General features: G+C 37.0%; 1 protein-coding gene across 1 annotated transcript; it reads right to left on the bottom strand.

The window, feature by feature from the left end:
* Positions 1 to 895: 895 nt before the first annotated feature.
* Positions 896 to 17,910, bottom strand: USP38 (ubiquitin specific peptidase 38). Its single transcript, XM_070948192.1, has 10 exons — positions 16,837 to 17,910; positions 14,633 to 14,765; positions 11,017 to 11,146; positions 10,738 to 10,839; positions 9,539 to 9,697; positions 8,668 to 8,861; positions 7,561 to 7,654; positions 6,550 to 6,656; positions 4,603 to 5,923; positions 896 to 1,224 (listed from the first exon to the last, which is right to left on the bottom strand). Exons 1-10 carry the CDS (start codon positions 17,573 to 17,575, stop codon positions 1,063 to 1,065), a joined length of 3,141 nt encoding a protein of 1,046 aa, XP_070804293.1. The 5' UTR covers positions 17,576 to 17,910; the 3' UTR covers positions 896 to 1,062.
* Positions 17,911 to 18,451: the final 541 nt, after the last annotated feature.

Raw genomic sequence — 18,451 nt, 5'->3', positions numbered from 1 at the left:
ATATTCACCGAATAATCTTGAAATGCAAAAGGATATATGAGGAAAAAAATCTAGATAAGACTGCATGTGAGGGGGAAAAAATTAAAAGTTTCTTGCCAACTACCACAAACTTAGCAAATATGACCCTAACAGGTTTAATCTCAGCAATATAAGTAAAGCTTCACTTCCAATTTTTAAATACAATATTAATTTTCAATGCAAAAGGTTTTAATCAGTATTATTACTAAAAACACATGAGCAATTACTATATTTTTGGAACCATCAGACTTTACTTTTGGAGAAGCTAACACTTTTCAAAAATTCATGAACTTCATATTAAACAAAAAATTAACAACTCATGTTCTACACTTTTCTTCAGCTTCAAAATTTTTTGTACTTTGTTACAGTATGGAAAGGCACATAGAAACTCTTCCTTCAAAGCAAGATGTACTCCCTGAAATAATTTTAAAATCCTCAAAGCAATAAGAAATACTACAAATGTTTTTTTCTTTCTCCCCCCAAAAATTCTCTCTACAAGACCATACCCATTTAGAAAAGTGACTTAGCACGCACATGAAATTGATCTTTACATACTTGTACTTGTAATACAAATATATTGAATTAGAGCTTTTGTTATTTTGGGTTACATTGTTTAAAAGATTAGATTTCCATTTAATAGTTATCATTTCTAATGCCTTTGACAATTTACATATTTAAGAAATAAAATAAAAATAAAAACACAAGCCTTGTTGGTGTCACACAAACATGTCTTTTTTTCAAATATTATTTTATCACTGGACTTGGAATTAAATATTTAAGTGCTTTTATTCTCTGATCTATATTGTTTTTTAAAAAGTTTAATTCCTTTTTTGACCAAGAATATCTTTCCAAAAAACAAGTGAATTTAAGAGGTAGATTTCTCCATGATGCACTTATTTATTTCAAATAAAAACAAAAAACAAAAGTTCTTTTTAGAACAAAAATCACATCTTGAAAAAAGCTTGGGACATTATTTAATACAGTTCAGTAACATAACAGTCCTGTGCAGGAATCAAAGCTGTTTAGAAACCAATGCAATCTTCCTTAAAATACAAGCCTGCCAACAGTACTAAAACCTCCCCCACCACCTCCACCGGTTGGACCACAACTCCCTGGGGGATCATTGTCATCAAATCCATTTGGCCGAAAAGAACACGAAGCTGCAGATGCTTCTAGGGCCTGGGTTCGAGCACTAAGCTCTTGTTCCTAAAAGAAAAAAAAAAAAACGGTGGTCACACACACACAGATTTTTAAGAAACGTGATTATGATGTAAATTCCAGGGGGGGAAATGGGAAACAGAATTCTACATATGACATAGCTATATCAAATAGTTTTATCCAATACCTCTTCAATTATGACCCTATAAAATGTAAAACAAATTCTCTACAAAATAAACCAGAAGTATCCTTTTTTTTTTTTTTTACTAGTTTTAGAAACTTTCGTTTTAAACTTAAGGAACTATTCCAGAACATTTCAAATTTTGTAGATGAAGGAAAATATACCTTTGGTCCTTGTGACTGCCTCAGATTGGATCCTGCAACATTTCAAATTTCTTTAAAATCTTTTAATAAGCAGACACTAGATTCATCATAATTCTAGTATTTCTCCAGAACATTCTGGAAAAAATAGCTTGTCTAGTTCTAATTAGTCTGCCTACTGATGAAAAAAAACCACCAAGTCCTATATGAAGACACTTCTAGTTTTGGACCCTGACAGATTTAGGGTATAGGCAAAATTGTTGACTAAATTAAGTAAACAATTAAGCACATCAAATACCAGTTTTGCAAGAATCCTATATAAATCCTTTGGCAAGCTTTCTGGATATGTTTTCAGTTGTTAAAACCATGGATTAATAAAATGTATAATAGATCAAGGACTCAAATTACCAGCATTCCTATCCTTTTTATTCCCACTGAATATTGCATCTATTGACGGGTAAAACTGTGTAACATTTTGAATGGGTCAACAGATTCAGCAGAACGTTGACTGAATCAAGCCACTGAAGCAGGTATGTTAATCAAGTAAAGTGAATCCAAAGCACTTCAGAGATTTGGATAGTTGTGATTCTTATAAATAATATATAGAGTACTAACTTCAGCACTGAATATTATGATTTCTGGCACTGACACAAATTACTGGCCAGTAATTTATTTGTTCATTATAATATCTACCAAATCAGCTCTTGGCAAGGCTAACTTTACCTAGGCTTTCTTTCACTTTCTCAGCTGTCACATTCTTTAATATGGCCAGTCACAAGCCTTAATCTCTCTCTTGCACTAATGGAATCTGATCCTGCAAACACAACTGGAAGTTCAACTCAGCTTTCAGCAATGTAAATATAGATTCAAGCTTATTAATTAACTAGCTATATAGAGCCACCCATTTGACTTATGACCCTGGATGGCAAACAACAAATTAAAATATCAACAATTACCACATTTACGGTAACTTCCTGTTCCAATTACCAGAGGAATTATCACGTTTTCCATGTATTACAGGATTAGGGGCATTTCAATATTGGAGGACGAGGCTATTTTACAGAACAGATGTTCTGTTTTACAGAACAGAGGTGCATTTCCTAAGTCCCATCTGACAAGATTGTTTAATTGAGGGGAACTGGATAATGCCCATCTTGTCAGACCTCACTGAAAGCCATGAGAAGTAAAATAGTAAGGTTGCTTTACTTTTAAACTCTGCACAGCTAGAAAAGGTTTAAGCTTCTTTATTCTTCTAAAAGTAAGGGTGTAGTATATAAGGGTATAGACTAGTGGCACAGGTGACACTTTTACTATTTTGTTATGGACTGCCTATCTTATGGCACTGTAACTGTACTAACATCCTTCTACTGCCATGTCTAGCTAACCCAATATATTACAGGCAAACCATATCCTTGATACAATCAGGGATTCCATTATACCAAAAAGTGAAGTGAAACTGCTTCAGACATTCAAGACTTTCTCATGATAAAGTAAAGACAAATCTTTTCTTCCAAATGAAATCTTGAACTGGTATAAATACAACTGAACTGCACTGAATTTTAAATCAAAAAGTTAAATCACACAGTTGAACCTTTAAATTAACAATTGTGGTCTAACCTGATTCACATAGATTCACTGAGCACTTTCCTAGAGTTTCTGATGGGAATTTAATTTGAGACCTATCTAATCTGGGTTTTCTGGATAAAATGTGCTCTATCCTCAAGTTAATTCTTCACTTCCACTGGAACCATAGCTTTACAGTAAGTTATTGTAGTCAGTCAGGAAGATTTCCAAAATTACTGGACAATTTAAATAAATTAGGCTTTGCATTCTTCAATTGTTTTGGATAGTGAGATAGGGGGCATATAAATTTAATAAATAAATATGTATGTTATTTCTTATCCTAACACTAAGATAGCTAATTTTGTACCAGCATAAACTTGCTTTCTTTGACTCGGGACTGAGTCATTTTTGATACTTCTTGAAGAAAAGAGGAAGTGAGGCCAGCCTTGGAAAACTTGGTATCAAACACTTAAATTCTTAAGATTATTAATGTCTCTTGGGATGATGCTAAAGATGCTGCGAATGATCAAAACCACTGGAAACCACTCGCTGCCCAATATGCTCTGCGCAGGACCTTAGGATGATAATGACTAAGCCATTTTTGAGAGTAAGTTGGTATGTACAGACAAAATTACACCCAATTGAAAAACTTGCTTGATCCATTACTTGACTGCTTTTACAAATTAACTGTGTTTCCTACTTTCCCGCTTATCCACATAAATATCTAAATCATGGATTATTTATCATTTCATCATTATGACCAAGTAACTCTACACATAACATCACATTACTAGGTTTTTGCCTTGTGCTCAAATCCCATACAAATATTGCAATTTTTAATTTTTTTTCAAGTTAGAATTATTCAAAGCTAGAATGAGTCACCCAGAATTGCATATGTGAAATGGTCAGCTATATAAAACATAGATATATGTTAACCTGACTTCAAGAATATTCATTAAATAATGGAAGTTCAAGAGCTGACAAGAACTAGTATTCCCCATCTTGACTCCTGCTCGTTTTAAAATAATTGAAGTATACTGCTGAGTTAGAAAGAGATTTAGATTTGGCATATTGAAAAATACGAACACTTTAGTAATGGGACAGCTTTTTGTCAAACTGAATTCTAAATTGTGGATTCACAGTACCCTGAGTTTTTAAATAACTTTTCATGTAAAGCCTTTAATTATATAATCATAATATTTATATATTCAACAAATGCAGATCATAAAATCCCACTCAGATTCATCTCAATCTGTGAGATGGGTGAAAAATAAATATACTACTAATAAAATACTTTATAAAAAATTTAACACACTGTGACTGTGGTTCCAAAGAACTGTTATTTCAGTTCAGAAAATATTTAAGGTTTTCCTTTGCCAGAAATCTGGGAATACTAAAATTTAGCAATCGGTAACATTATCTTAATAATGCTGATTAATCAGAATAATCTGCCTAGATTTGTATTCCCAACCTTATATTATACAGTCCACATTTACAGTAATTACAGAACTGATTTCCTTCAGATTAATATCTGCAATTTACCTGCAAATACAGCTTATTGTCTTTTGTAATTGCATCCATAAGTTCTTTCTGCAGAGGGGGATCTCCGTTGATCCAGAGTCCACTGGCTGATTTCGCACTGATAGTCCCAGCACTGGTTTGTTTTTTGTAAAACAGCACATAAGCAGTATCTTTGGGGAATCTGCTTGTAATTTTTTGGACTGATTGAAATGAGGTGAATGTCACTCTGCTGTCATTAAATAGAAACCATTCCTTGGAGACTTCATTTTCATCCAGATCCTTTTCAGTAGCTGCAGTTAAATTGCTCTGAGGATAAGCTAAAGCCAGAGATTGGGACTGATCAAAAGATCCTAGCGAAGACCCTGAATTAGCAACATTTCTTGCATAAGAATAATAATGCCCACTTTCAGAAGATATGCCAGAGTGAACAACTACAGAACTTAATACATAAGGTATTAGTTGAGGGCAACCGACTTCTTCAGCACCAGAAGGCTTTAGTTTTTTAGCCAAATTCTCCCCCGTGTCAGAAAACTCAACACTCATAGACCAAATGCCTGACAATGTACTTAAGGATGAGACAGTTCTATTAACAGGTAATTCTAGAACAAGTGGAAGAGACACGTTGTCTAGGATTTTACGCCTAATATGACACTTGGGATCATATGAAAATCTCAAAAGAGTAAGGATGAGGTATTCTGGCTCCTCTACAATTTGCATAATTTTTTCTGCATTTTGTAAGGAGGCACATTTTTCACAAAAGTATTTGTTATCCCCTTTAAGAACTTCAGGTGCCAAAAAATAATTTAACAAATCAGTAACTGAAGGAGTAACTTCATTGACGTGTTTCTTCAAGTTATCCCCAACTTCAGTCTTACAGATAAAAGGATCAGTAACAGTTTCAGAATTTGAGTCAGTGGGGGCATCTTTCAAAGTCCCATCATTTGTGACCATTTCACAGGAATCACCGGATGGCATCTCTGTCACGGGGCTCAATGCCCTAGCACTGACTTGTTCCATGGACTCATCTTTCTCATCAGATGAATGTTCTACAGTTGGTGGACCAACATTTTTAAAGAATACTGGAGGACAAAAAGCAAGTGAAAGATCTGTGAAGGCTTCTTCTTTATGAGAAGTACTTTTGCAATTTAAACAGCATATGCTTGTTTGTAGTTTCCCTCGAAACATTTTTTCTATCAAGGTTCTCTCCTCTTTCATTGAACACGACTGCTTGATAAATAGTTGAGATTTGTTGGCTACTTCTTGGACCAGGGACTCTTCGTTCATATCCTCAGGAAGCTTTGATGAAGACAGAATTTTCAAGGTTCTCTCTTCTTCGTGTAGCCTTAGGAAAAAAAATAATTCTATTCAAGTTATATTGTTCTCCACCAGTTTACCTAGTTGATACGTTACTATGTTTCAATATGCTTATACACACAACCAATTATTTACTACGCAAGACTAGTGTGGAATAAAGTACTATAGTTTGAATGCCGTCAGCCCAACTACAAATATACTCTGCTCCATTGCTTTAATTCTAACAGTTACTTTACTTTACTTCAGCTCTAACTGGGGTAAAGTTTGAGCTTTCTGATGCATCATATGAATTTTATAGACAGAGAAACATTCCACTCCAGAGATTCAAATGGTTTTTAGCAAACAGTACCTGAAAACAAAGGTTGTATTGAAAGAGATTGTGATTGAGATGTCACGTCAAAAGCAACACATATTATTTCAGACCATATAAAATTCAATTATTTTATTTTTAAATAATAGTTGTTTTTACAAAGATACTATATTTTTTATACCTGAAGACTGGGAAGACTGCTTCAAGTTTTGTAGCTCTCTGTGGAAGAAGTTTATGGTAAATACTTCTTACCCATTACAAGAAATGTATTGCCTACAACATATTTTGCATATAAAATGTATTTAAAAATAATATCTTGGATGATGAATTCAGAATATCATTACCTGTCTAGCAGGAACCTAAGATATTCAGAGCAGTCCTGCTGAGATCTAGAAGTAAACCACGGAGGCCTAGATGCCTCAAAGAAAAGGCGAGGAGCATAGGCATCCCTCTAGATAAAACAAACAAAGACAAAACTGATTTCAAACACTGACTTTATTCTACAAAGCACTTCATAATTTATAAAAACAGAAATCAAGTGAATAGGAGACAAGTAGAGTAGATGTCCGCCTTCCCAGGTACATCAGATAGGAAACAGACCACACAAGCTACTTCTAATTTATTGTAAGGTTACATTAACAGAATCTTGCAAATGTAAAAGTACAAATCTCCAACCATATTTCATTTAAAGCCTGAGAAGTTAGAGAGGTTTATGCAGCTGCAGGATGTACCCTCTTATCTGATTGTTCCTTAGACATGATCTCTTTGTCCCACTTCTCAAAGTCTTTCTCACATACCGTTATACAGTGGAAATGAACTGTTCTGACTGCAGAATAAATCCTAATATTTAAGTATCTACTTCCCAATTTCATGTTCAAATTCAATCTTGAATATTAATTTAGAATTAAAAAGTATATTTGAAATACAAGAAAAATAAAAGTTATTATTAAAGACAACTAATGAAATGTTATGTATTCAGGTGCAACAAGAATTGTTTCATGTCCTTTTCCAAAGTAATTTTGGACATTAATCCTAACCTCTTAATGTATTACTTTAACCTTTGGGATTATGTTTGAATAAAACATTTGATTATATCTAATTTAAAATTACTGTTTTATGAGAGTATCTTACAATTTTACGAGTACGGTATCAGTATAGTGCCCAGTTTCAACCAGTCTGCACTTTTTCCAGAAGCATCCAATTCTTCTTTCAAAATTTCAGAGATGAAACAAAATGGTCTGCATTTTCTACTGATTTATAAAAAATTCAAATATTCCACAATTAATTCTACACATAAATAAGGCCAAAAACCCCTTTTTGCAATATTATTTTAATTTTCAGAAAATAATACAGACCTGTGTATGAGCAAGAAATGCAAAAAGATGTTGCAATTTTCTCATTAGTGAATTGCACCCATTTAGATTTAATGATAACACATGTCTTCTGAAACTGCAAAAAATGAGATCATGTTTTCAGATACAACTTATACAAAGACACTCCGATGTTTCAAGAGTGTTTACTATGCTAATTTAAAATAATTTAACTATGCTCCAAATCATATTAGCAATATGAGACTGCTCAAACTTGAACTAAATCTTAATGCTAAGCCATACTTTTGAAGAACAATTTAATCACTTTGGGAAATGACTTTGCTTTGGTTTGAAATGGGGGGGGGGGGGGAAGCAACCTTCAAGTAAATTTCTCCAATTATAAATAATGCAGAAGGAATGCCTTTAAATTTCCTTCTACTATAGAAATATGTTTGGCAATTCATTAACTCAGAAGTCCTCAACTCCCAGGTGCCAGTCTGCAATCTGTTGGGAACTGGGCCATGCAAGCGACGAGTGAGCATGCAAAACTTGATTTGCTCATGCACAGAGTTAGGTTGCACACGCACAACCATCTCCTCCTGCACTGTTGCCTACCTCCCCGCTGTCCACCTATATATTCCTGATATTTATATCCTAAATAATTGTAATTTTCTTGTTTTATTTGCTGGTCAATGGCCAAATAAAAATTTATTGATTGCGATTTACATTTTCTTTAATCATGATGTGAACTGAGGCAAGGAAATACATTTTGCTGTTTACTCAGATTCTTACTACCATATTCAAGCCATCACAGAACTAGTAGTAGAAACAATAACAACTGAAATTTATATGCCATTCAACTCCCAGCGATTCTGGGCATTTACAAATTGTTCAAAAGATTTAAAAACAAGGAACAAAACAAGGAACACAAAACAAAAAAACAAAGTTGGCGAAGAAAACAAGTCTAGATGGTAACAAGGAAAAGAAAGTGCCAGTTGTCATCACCAACAGCTATGTCTTCAGGGTCCTTTGAAATGCCAGTAGAGACTGTTTAGATCTTAAAATTTAAAAATACCATGTATTTTTTTTTAAAAAGAAAACATTGCATATATAAAAAGTTGCAAACCTTAAAACAAATAGGATTAAACTTACTCTGTAGCCATGAATAGTGCTTGAATCACACTGTTCATGTAGCAAGTATTTCCTAAATTAATCAGACCAGTCTTTCCAGTTTCAGATTTTCCAGAAAATCTAGACAGACAAGATTGCAAGGAACTGGACTGAGATGTCCAGGCACTCTGATTCAGTATCATCTTAATTTTTTCTTCATTGGGTTTGGAAAGCTCCTATAATGAAATCAGAGACACAAGTTGAACAGGGAGTATTATGCAAGCGTTTCCATGGCATTTATATCTACTAAAAGAGTAGCCAAGCAGCCTATGTTCCACTCTTCCAAATCTTGAACAACTTCTCTGCTAAGAAAAGTGCCTATTTGTAAACTGACAACAACATATAACCATCTTGTTCACTACGATCTATTTTTATTTCTTGCAGTTCAATTCAAGGATCACAGCTAAGTGGTCACCAATCCACCTTTACAGACATTGTCTGACATCTTGTGGAAGTTTATTACATACATCTAAACACACATTATCTTCTAAAACACTATTCCCTTGCTAACAAAAATGTGAAAAACTTTTTTCTAATCTGGCAACCTTTGGGCTAGTTTAAACAGCAATCTCTGATATCAAAGAATTAGCTAAAATGACTTTTTAAAAATATAATTAACTGGCAAGAAATACCTCTATGAAAATCTTCCCATGTTGAAGTAAAAATATACATTACCATTTTCTTTTATAGATAAAACTCAATATTTTATTTAAAAGCTTTACATTAATGACAGTATTACTCTGCTGATTTCAATGTTTTCATTACTTTTTCCTGAAATCTGATACAATTTTTATGTATAAAAATAAAAATGATGTTTACATCCTTCAGTACTGAAATATTTGTGTTTGCATACCTTTATTGCTTCTAGAATGGGTTCATAAAGTTCTGGGAATCCAGAGTAATGGTACATCATACAGTGCATTAATTCACTCAGCTGTTGCAAGAATGCTGTGCTGGTAGGCAAACCATTACTTTTGACCGATATCACCAATTTAACCACATGGGGAACAATCTAATTTTAAGATAAATAAATAGATTAATAATTGGCTTGCTTGTTGAACGTAACACATTTTTAAAAAAATTACTATATTATGAAGTCAGAACATAATAATTAACTATATTTCTATTTACCTGAACATCTCAGTTTTATCTATATTTTTAAATGAGCAACTTCAAGTTAAGAAATATAATTTCACATTCTATTGGGATAGAAATCAGGATAGCCAATACTAGTACATTATTACTCTACATGCTGTGATTGAAACAGTAACATTTTAAAATGTATGGCAAGTCTGCAAAGGTATAAAACATTCTATTTTTGTGAGCTCTTCCTGAAATTAATTTTATAGCTCCATAATTTTCCACCTCTGCTAGCAAATAAGGAAAAATCTTACAAAAGTGCTAAAAAGAATATTCAATCATTTTAGAATTAGCAGAGTACATCTTTGATTTTTTGTTCCTATAATTTCTAGTTTAATTTGCATTGTTGCTAAATTATAACCCATGCTGTTCTTTATAACAGACATCTGTAACAATGTAACAAATAAAATAAATTGCATCCAAGTTCATTGATGACAGACTGTTTAAATTCAGTTGAAGCTTCAAGGAAGCAAACTAGGAATCAATTTTGATGATTTCACTTTCACTCTGCATGAGCCATCCCTATGCCATAAGGTTATCAAGATAGGAGTATTGGAGGGGGCTCCATGAAGGAATGAAAAAAAATCTGTAGGATCAAAGACGTTTTGGCCACTGGAGTAACATAATCTGATATAACCCACTGTAAGATACAACACTCTTAGAAAGAAAGTATTAAGAACCAGACAGACATCAGCAACAACATTCTGTAAAGTATCTCTCTCCTTACTAGATTTTACATCTTTATATAGATAAATAGCAAATTCTTTAAACTACTGTTACTTGTTTTGATTCATTTTTTTCCGGGTTGTAAGAATGTGGTTTTGGTTTTATTGATATAATAGTAAGATGGCATGCTTATAGAGATTTTCTTTTTCAGTGAGTTCTAAAGCAAAAAAAAAAGATAGAACTCACCAAGTGAAAAGCCTCTGGAGAATGCTGAAAACTGAGCAGCATATGAGAAAGGACAGCCAAAGCACCAGGTCTCACCAGAGGAAACCAAAGGCGATTAAATACCTTTCAGGAAAAGGAAGAATTATTAAAAATAAGAAATGTACAGCAGTATTATAATTCTGTATCATATATTTAAAATACACAAATTAAAGTGAAGAATTTCTATAAAAAAGCAACCCATTTACAATTTTATTAAAACATTAACTAAAATTCTAATAATCATTGAGTAATAATACTTACCAATTCAATCTTAAGCAAAGTAACATCAATAAGGATAGTAAACTTCTGAACTGCAGCCAGTCCTTTCAGTAGTGCTATCACCCAGGTCTCCACATGCTGAGCTAATGGCCAGGACAACCAGTCAATCATCCTGAAAAGTGATGAATTTCTCATTTTTAGTATTTCAGCTGCAAAATCTATATCCCAGTTACTCAATTTCTGAACTCTGATATTGGTTTACATATTACATCAATTATATGAAGGTCACAGATCACAGGTGAGACCAGAACTTTAAGATGCTCTGGCTGGGAGAAAAACTTTGCCAGATAGCTTTTCCTCTAGGGAAGCTATAACGACGATTGAGTATTTTGTCTCGTTTCCATCAAGGCAACACATATTTTGTTATTTGCAGTGCTCTATGGCAGTGGTCCCCAACCCCCGGTCCGCGGACCGGTGCCGGGCCGTGGAGTACCTGGCACCGGGCCGCGCAGCGGCCGGGGGACATGAACGCTGCAGCGCAAAGGCTCCTGGGCCGTGCGCAAAAGCTCCTGGGCCGTGCACAAAGGCTCCAGGGAAGAGAGCCCCGCGCAGGTACGTACGTGTGGCCCAAAGCCCCCACCCCTGCGCGCGCTCAGCGGGCCACGGTAAAATTATCAAAGGCTGATTGGTCCGCGGCGATAAAAAGGTTGGGGACCACTGCTCTATGGAACTATATGGACATCACGATACAGATAAACAGTTTGAATCCCTTCTGGTTTTATTACATTACATAAACAAAACTATCAAAGCCAACGTATGTTCTTTACACTATCATCAAAACATCTATTATAGCAAAAAAAAAAAATTCTTGATAGCATTAATTTGATATTCCACATATAATCTTCAAATTAAATTTTCTATTAAATCACAATATTCACCATTTTTGTACACTTTAAAATATTTCTTCTTCCAGATTTGTAAAAACCCCACCCCCCAATAAATATGTTTCTACATTCTGCAATTACACGAGATCTCCACTAAGTTTTCTTTGGAAACCAGAAGTGCTGTTGAATTTTGTTGGAAATAAAAGTTTCATGATCTAATTTTTAAAAAGGTGAATTTTTCCCCATTTCCTAACTTTAGCTTAGTTTCTCAGAAAGCTGAATTGTCTATCATTACTGATATAGGTAATATATAGGTAATATAAAATAAATAAAATGAAACACCCCAAGGAAAAAGGTAAATCAAGTAAAGATGCCAGAGAGGGCTAAGGAAATGTCTAAAAGAAAATATAAGAAAAAGTACAGTAGTTCTAAATTATTTACGTGTAGTAGAGAAATTCAAAAAAGGTTTGAAATTACTGTGAAACATAAACATTTTCTAAGAATTCTCAATTTTTCTTTACCTTTCCTTTTGTCAATTACAGCTGCAAAATTAACCCAATTTCTAATGAAATGGCACTATTTTCCTAAACCATGCATGGACTTTGTAGTCTACAACAATTAAAATATATAGGCATATTTGTTGCAGTGTTTGTGATCACAGAAAAAGGAGTCCTATATAAAATAGATTATCATACAGTCAGCACACTTTTTAATTGTTAGCTAATGGAAAATAACAAAATAAGCTACTGTATATACCCTATGTCCGTGATGGCGAACCTGTGGCACGCGTGCCACAGGTGGCACGCGGAGCCATATTAGTGGGCACGCCAGCTTAGCTCTGGGGCGCATGCGCGCGCCGGCCAGCTGATTTTCGGGCCTTCTGGGCCCACCAGAAGTAGGGAAACAGGCTGTTTCCTGCCTCTGGAGGGCCTGGGGAGAGTGGGGAAGGCCCGTTTTTTTTCCTTACCTGGCTCCAGATCCTCTCTGTGTATCTGGGAACGGCGAAAACAGCCTTTCCCACTTCCTTGGAGGCCCTATGGAGGCTCAAAGGGCCCATTTCCCCACTCCCGGTGGGACAGGAAGTGACGTTTTTTCCTGTCCCCAGCCTCCAGAGACTCCTAGAGAGGCTCCTACAGACTCCTAGAGAGGTTCTGGAGGCTGGGGACAGCAAAAAATGTCACTTCCTGTCCCACCAGGAGTTGGGAAATGGGCTTTTTCAGCCTCCGTAGGGCCTCCAAGGGAGTGGGAAAGGCTGTTTTTCCCGTTCCCAGATACACAAAGAGGATCTGGAGCCAGGTAAGAAAGAAAAACGGGCCTACCAGGCCATCATGTGCCAGGAGCGGGGGGGAGGGGGTTGCGCACACATGCGCGTGGGCATGTGCACGCGCAACCCTCCCCCGCCCCTTCTCCTGGCACGCGATGGCAAAAAGGTTAGCCATCACTGCCCTATGTATTTTATTTTGGAAGAAACGATAGGAAAGAAAAAGATAAACAAATTTCTTGTTTAGAGCTAGCTTGCTGCATGGCTAATTTAAGCTGTCTAAATTAATGCAAAAGGAGTTTTATTTGGCTGTGGTGCAGCTGAATCAACCTGGAGCTGAACATGCTTTAAATTGTAGAAATGAAGAGCGGATTTTAAGAAGAGCCCTTCTATTTTACTGCCTCTTACTATATTCGATAGAACAGTATCAGCAGTAGAGTCCTTCAGTTTTTGAGTTCTATAATTTTCCAAGACTTGCAATGAATGCTTAACATTAGAACCATCATTAAAGAGGCACAACAAATAATGTTCTTCTGCATCAACTCAGAAAGTTCAGACTATCCCAGAAGGCTGCTGATATAGCTTTACAGAGGAATAATTGAGTCTATTATTTGTACTTCTATAACTCTCTGGTTTAGTATAGCAACCAAACAGGACAGGTACAGACATCAACAGATGGTTAACACTGCAGAAAAAATAATTTCAGTCAGGAGGACTGAGATGATATCTCCAGATGTCTCACATCCTGGACATAAACTATTTCACCTTGGGATGGTGCTATAGGGCACTATATACCAAGACAACTAAAGACGAGACAGTTTTTTCCCTCATGCCATCACTCTGCTGAACACCTGATTCTCGCAATTTCTGTCTAATGTGCATGCATATTAAACCATGGAATATTATTTATCCTTTTCATTATCTTCATTTCCCCATTTTATTGGTATTATATTATTATTGTCTCCATTGCTGGCAAGTACACTGAGTGCTTTTATACTGGACACAAATTCCTTCTCTAATTATCCTTGGCCAAATAAAGTATTCCATTCCAATACAAATATAAATTCAACACAGGAACACCATGTTAAGACATATGCAGATTTAATCTGCATATTAACTAGAATGGACTTAGTTATCTGAGGAACTGCCTCCACCTGATTGTGTACTTGTACTATTAAGTCTGGCAGGAGGCATGCTTCAGGTCAGTTTAGTAGGGAATGCTATATGTTGGGCCCTGAGAGCCTTTCTGTTGTGACATCCATGCTTTGTGACAGTAGGCAGTAGTCCATACAATAGTTATGTTAATTTGTCATTGTTTTTACCTAGCTGCTATTTACATGTATAATTTTTTGTTTTGTTTCTTTGTTGTGGTTTCAGTACTGGATGCTATCTAGAGTCATGAAATTGAGATAAGCAGTGATATAAATTGAAATAATAAACTTCCTTTTAAAATGCATGTAATAAACAAGATGCTTAATTAACAATTACTCTTTTGCCAGACTGAATACTATACCTGCATAAAGCTTGTGTCATACTTGCATCTTTTACATTTGGATCTGTGGTAAGGCTTCCAATCAGGACTGTAATCATTTGTAAAGGGATATGCTGCACAAGACTTGCTAAAGCAACTGAAGGTTCAGAAGTATCTATAATTGCCAAACATATAAGAAATTATAATACATTATTTCTGCTTTTTTTCCATTAAGATTTTAATCAATTTTAAAAGATTATGTTTCAAGTTTAACCATATTCTGAACCAATTCAAAGCTCTCAGACTCCCTTCAAACCCAAAAGGAGTGATATTCAGTGGAAGCTCCTTGCTGGAAGGATAAAAGATAGTATTTGAGCATTGCTTCCTATTTTCATCTTGAGAAAAGCTAAAGAAACTACAAAAGTACTGGAAAAATCAGCTCTTTGCTTTCCTCTAATTGGGCTTTCCTGTATCATAGTTCAGCTCACAGGTAGTCTGGATATAACATAGTTTGGTGGTTTGGCACCAGGCTAGAAATTGAATTCTAGTCCTTAGGCATGAAAGCCAGCTTGGTAACCTTGGGCCAGTCACTCTCTTTCCAAACCACCTCATATGGTTGTTGTTGTTGTTATGGCAAAATAGGAGGAAGGAATATTATGTGTAATTAGCATTTTGAATTATTTATAAAAACAATATAAAGGCAAAATAAAAATAAATTTCTGAATAATACAACTCATAGAATTTCTTATTTACATTTTGTATGTAAATTATTTGTCTCACACTCATATAGATGTATCATTCAGTAATGTGATGCTACTATAAAAAGGACACCAGCTTCAACATCCATTATTCTGTTTTTAGCAAATGCTATAGTTCATATTCAGTCATGCGAAAAAGAAAATACACCGTCTTCAAGTTTTATGTATCAGGACATAGTAAAAATCATCTGGTCCTAAGCAGTTCTTAAAAATAATTGAGTACAATCTCAGATGAACAGCAACACATGACATATTGCACCATGTCATCATTTATTTTGCAAGGAGAAACCCAAAATGGAGAAGCCATAAGTTGTATCTCTGCAGCTAGTACCAAAGCATGACAGCACAGCTGGATGGTAATAACTACTCTTTAATTATATTTGTAAATATATTCAATTGATTAAACTAAACTAGTTTTATGGTACTGCAACTAAAAACTTTCTACTTGTGTTAAAATCTCACATTAGAAAAAAAAAATGAGTGCACTTTAAAGCCAACAGTCACTAAAAGCCATGCAGGCAGCCCAAGAAGCCACTCAATGACATTTAATATTAACTATACCATTAATAATACTATAATAAGTGACTTAAAAGTTTCAAAAAATAACAAAAATATAAACTTCTATCTAGTGACTTCTATCTCACTCATCAAACTAGAATCCATCTGATTTTCAAGCTGTCCCCGAATTATATTATAAATCAAAGCCCATCACAAATCAAGGACATCATGGCATACAGCAGTGGGTCTCAACCTTCCTAATGCTGCGACCCTTTAATACAGTTCCTCATGTTGTGGTGACCCCCAACCATAAAATTATTTCTAAAACCATTGAAAATATTTGTTTTCCGATGGTTTTAGGCAACCCCTGTGAAAGGGTCGTTCGACCCCTAAAGGGGTCCCGACCCACAGGTTGAGAACCACTGGCATACAGGAATAAAAATATATACCTTGCTAATCTAACATTCTCCAAAATATTTACATTCAGTTCCTACTTCCAAGAACTTCTAAAATCTAGTCACTGGTTCTATTAACCAATACCAATGCTTAGTATTTCAATCAATTTTTTACCTACATTCTTTGAAACTTTAGGAACTTTAATCAGATATCACACAAATACTGTGTTAATGAGAACCTTATTAGCAGTAAAGAGAAGGTTCCATTCCCCAATATTTAGCTGGTGTTTTTTTTAAAAAAGCAACCAAAAAGAGGTATAACATATCTGAGTTGCAAAAATCCAGAAACCACTAGAAAGCAGCAGAGGATTTTCAGTTTTCAACATCTCTGTGCTGCCATCCAGATGAAGCCTTAACCAGCTTTCTGCTTCACTTCAACATGACTCTGGTTCCTAGCCTTTCTGGGGCTGGCTGGAAGGCCTTTTCCCCTCTCTTGATATCCCCCTCAGCTTCTTATTTTTTCCCCCTTTACTTACAGAATCCCAACGGGATTAGATTCAACAGGAAGACAGACAGGAGGGAAACGCGAGCCTACCGGTGGAAGAGATGATGGCAAAGAGCTCCTGCAAGGAAGGCAGCAGCGTGTCGGGTTCTGCTTTCCAGATGCTGCGCAGCAGATTGCTGACTTGGGTGACTTGGGAGACGTAGAGGCGTAGAGCGGCTTCGCGGGTGCTTTGGGTCTGGAAGTGAGCAATGCTGCGTACCAACTGCTGGCAAAAGGCGAGGGCGAGTTTTCTACCCCGGGGCAGACACTGAGGAAAGTCGCTCAGAAGCTGGCAAAGGCGAGCGCACAGAGGAGCCGGAGGCCTCTCGCTCACCAGACGTAACGCTTCCCTCTGGAGCAGAGCGAACAGCTCCAGCACCGCCGGGCAGCTAATGAGAAGCCTCAGGCCGGCCTGGATGTAGTCTAAGACGCCGGGGTCCAAGTTGGAGCCGAGGCCGGGAGCAGGCGACGGAGGAGGGACGAGGAAGAGAAGGGATGCGGGGCTTCCTCCTCCTCCTCCGTGAAGCAAAGCCAGGACCAGGTCGCGCGTGAAGAAGGCCTCGAAGTCGTCGCGGTGGTGGAGAGCGTAGGCCTCGAGCACCTGCCGGCCGACCTGGCGCTGGAACTGGTCGGGGCCCTGAAGGATGAGGCGGGTGCTGAGGGCGAACATGGCCTGGCACTGCGGCCCGCTCAGCGGCGACTCGGCCGACTCCACCACGCGCTTGACGATCATACGTTTCACCGGCAACGAGTAGGACGAGCTCACCAGGCCTTCCAAGATCTTCTCCATGGCGAAGGGCGACGGCCCAGCATTGGCCACCCGGTCCCCTTCGGCCCTTTCCCTTCGCTCCCGCGGCCGCCCTTCAACCTCCCGGCCAGCAGCGACGCCTCAACATCGGCCCGACCCGGCGTTTCTCAAGAGGCTCCTCAAAACCCACAGACGTCGGAGGCCCCAAACGCCGGGGGGACACGTGACCCGGAAGCAACAGAACAACGCATCGTCACGCCGGACGGGAAATAGAAGGCGGCCGTTCCAATTGCGCATAAACAAAGTATTGTTCGGAGGACGGCGGCCTGGCCGACGCGCCTGCGCTTTAGCTCTCGTCCCCTGCGCTGGAAAGGCCGGAGGCCTTTTGCGTCACCTCAAGCACGAGAGCGTCGCGCGAGGGAGAATGCGGTTGGAAGGGCGGAGGCAGAAATAAGAGCAGGAAGTTTAAAGGGACCTGATTCGTAGGGTTTATTACCGCTGTTCCCTTTGGACTTGTGTTTTGTTTTGTTTTTTACAGGTAGTCCTCGACTTACAACACTTAACAACACTACTACAGTTCGTGTAGTGACCGTTCGAAGTTTAAATCGGCATTGAAAAATGGGGTTTATTTAATTTAATTTAATTTATCGCATTTCTATGCTGCCCAACTCCCAAGGGACTCTGTGAGGCTTACAGCAAATAATGCGAACAATGAACATAGAAAAATTATTAAAAACATTATAAAAACATTAAAAGCCCATGCACATCATTCATGGCCGGATCCCGCAAGATTGCAACAGCGAGATCAACGGCCCCAAGCCTGCCGGAAAAGCCAGGTCTTCACCGCTTTCCGGAAGGCCAATAGAGTGGTGGTAGTCCGGATCTCATTTTATGACCGCTTTTCACACTTATGATCGC

This window comes from Pituophis catenifer, unplaced genomic scaffold (assembly GCF_029215685.1).
Source record: "Pituophis catenifer annectens isolate HBS135680 unplaced genomic scaffold, rPitCat1.0.hap2 SCAF_8, whole genome shotgun sequence".
Taxonomy (NCBI): Eukaryota; Metazoa; Chordata; class Lepidosauria; order Squamata; family Colubridae; genus Pituophis; species Pituophis catenifer.
Note: the sequence above shows the minus strand (reverse complement) of the source record. Positions and strands in the feature narration are given on the sequence as shown.

Coding starts and splice junctions, on each gene's coding strand:
- USP38 (XM_070948192.1), bottom strand. CDS start 17,575: ATGGAGAAGATCTTGGAAGGCCTGGTGAGCTCGTCCTACTCGTTGCCG. Junction 11,147..14,632: donor ATGACACAAGCTTTATGCAG/GTATAGTATTCA, acceptor ATCACTTTTCAG/GATGATTGACTGGTTGTCCT. Junction 1,225..4,602: donor ACAATAAGCTGTATTTGCAG/GTAAATTGCAGA, acceptor TTTTTCTTTTAG/GAACAAGAGCTTAGTGCTCG.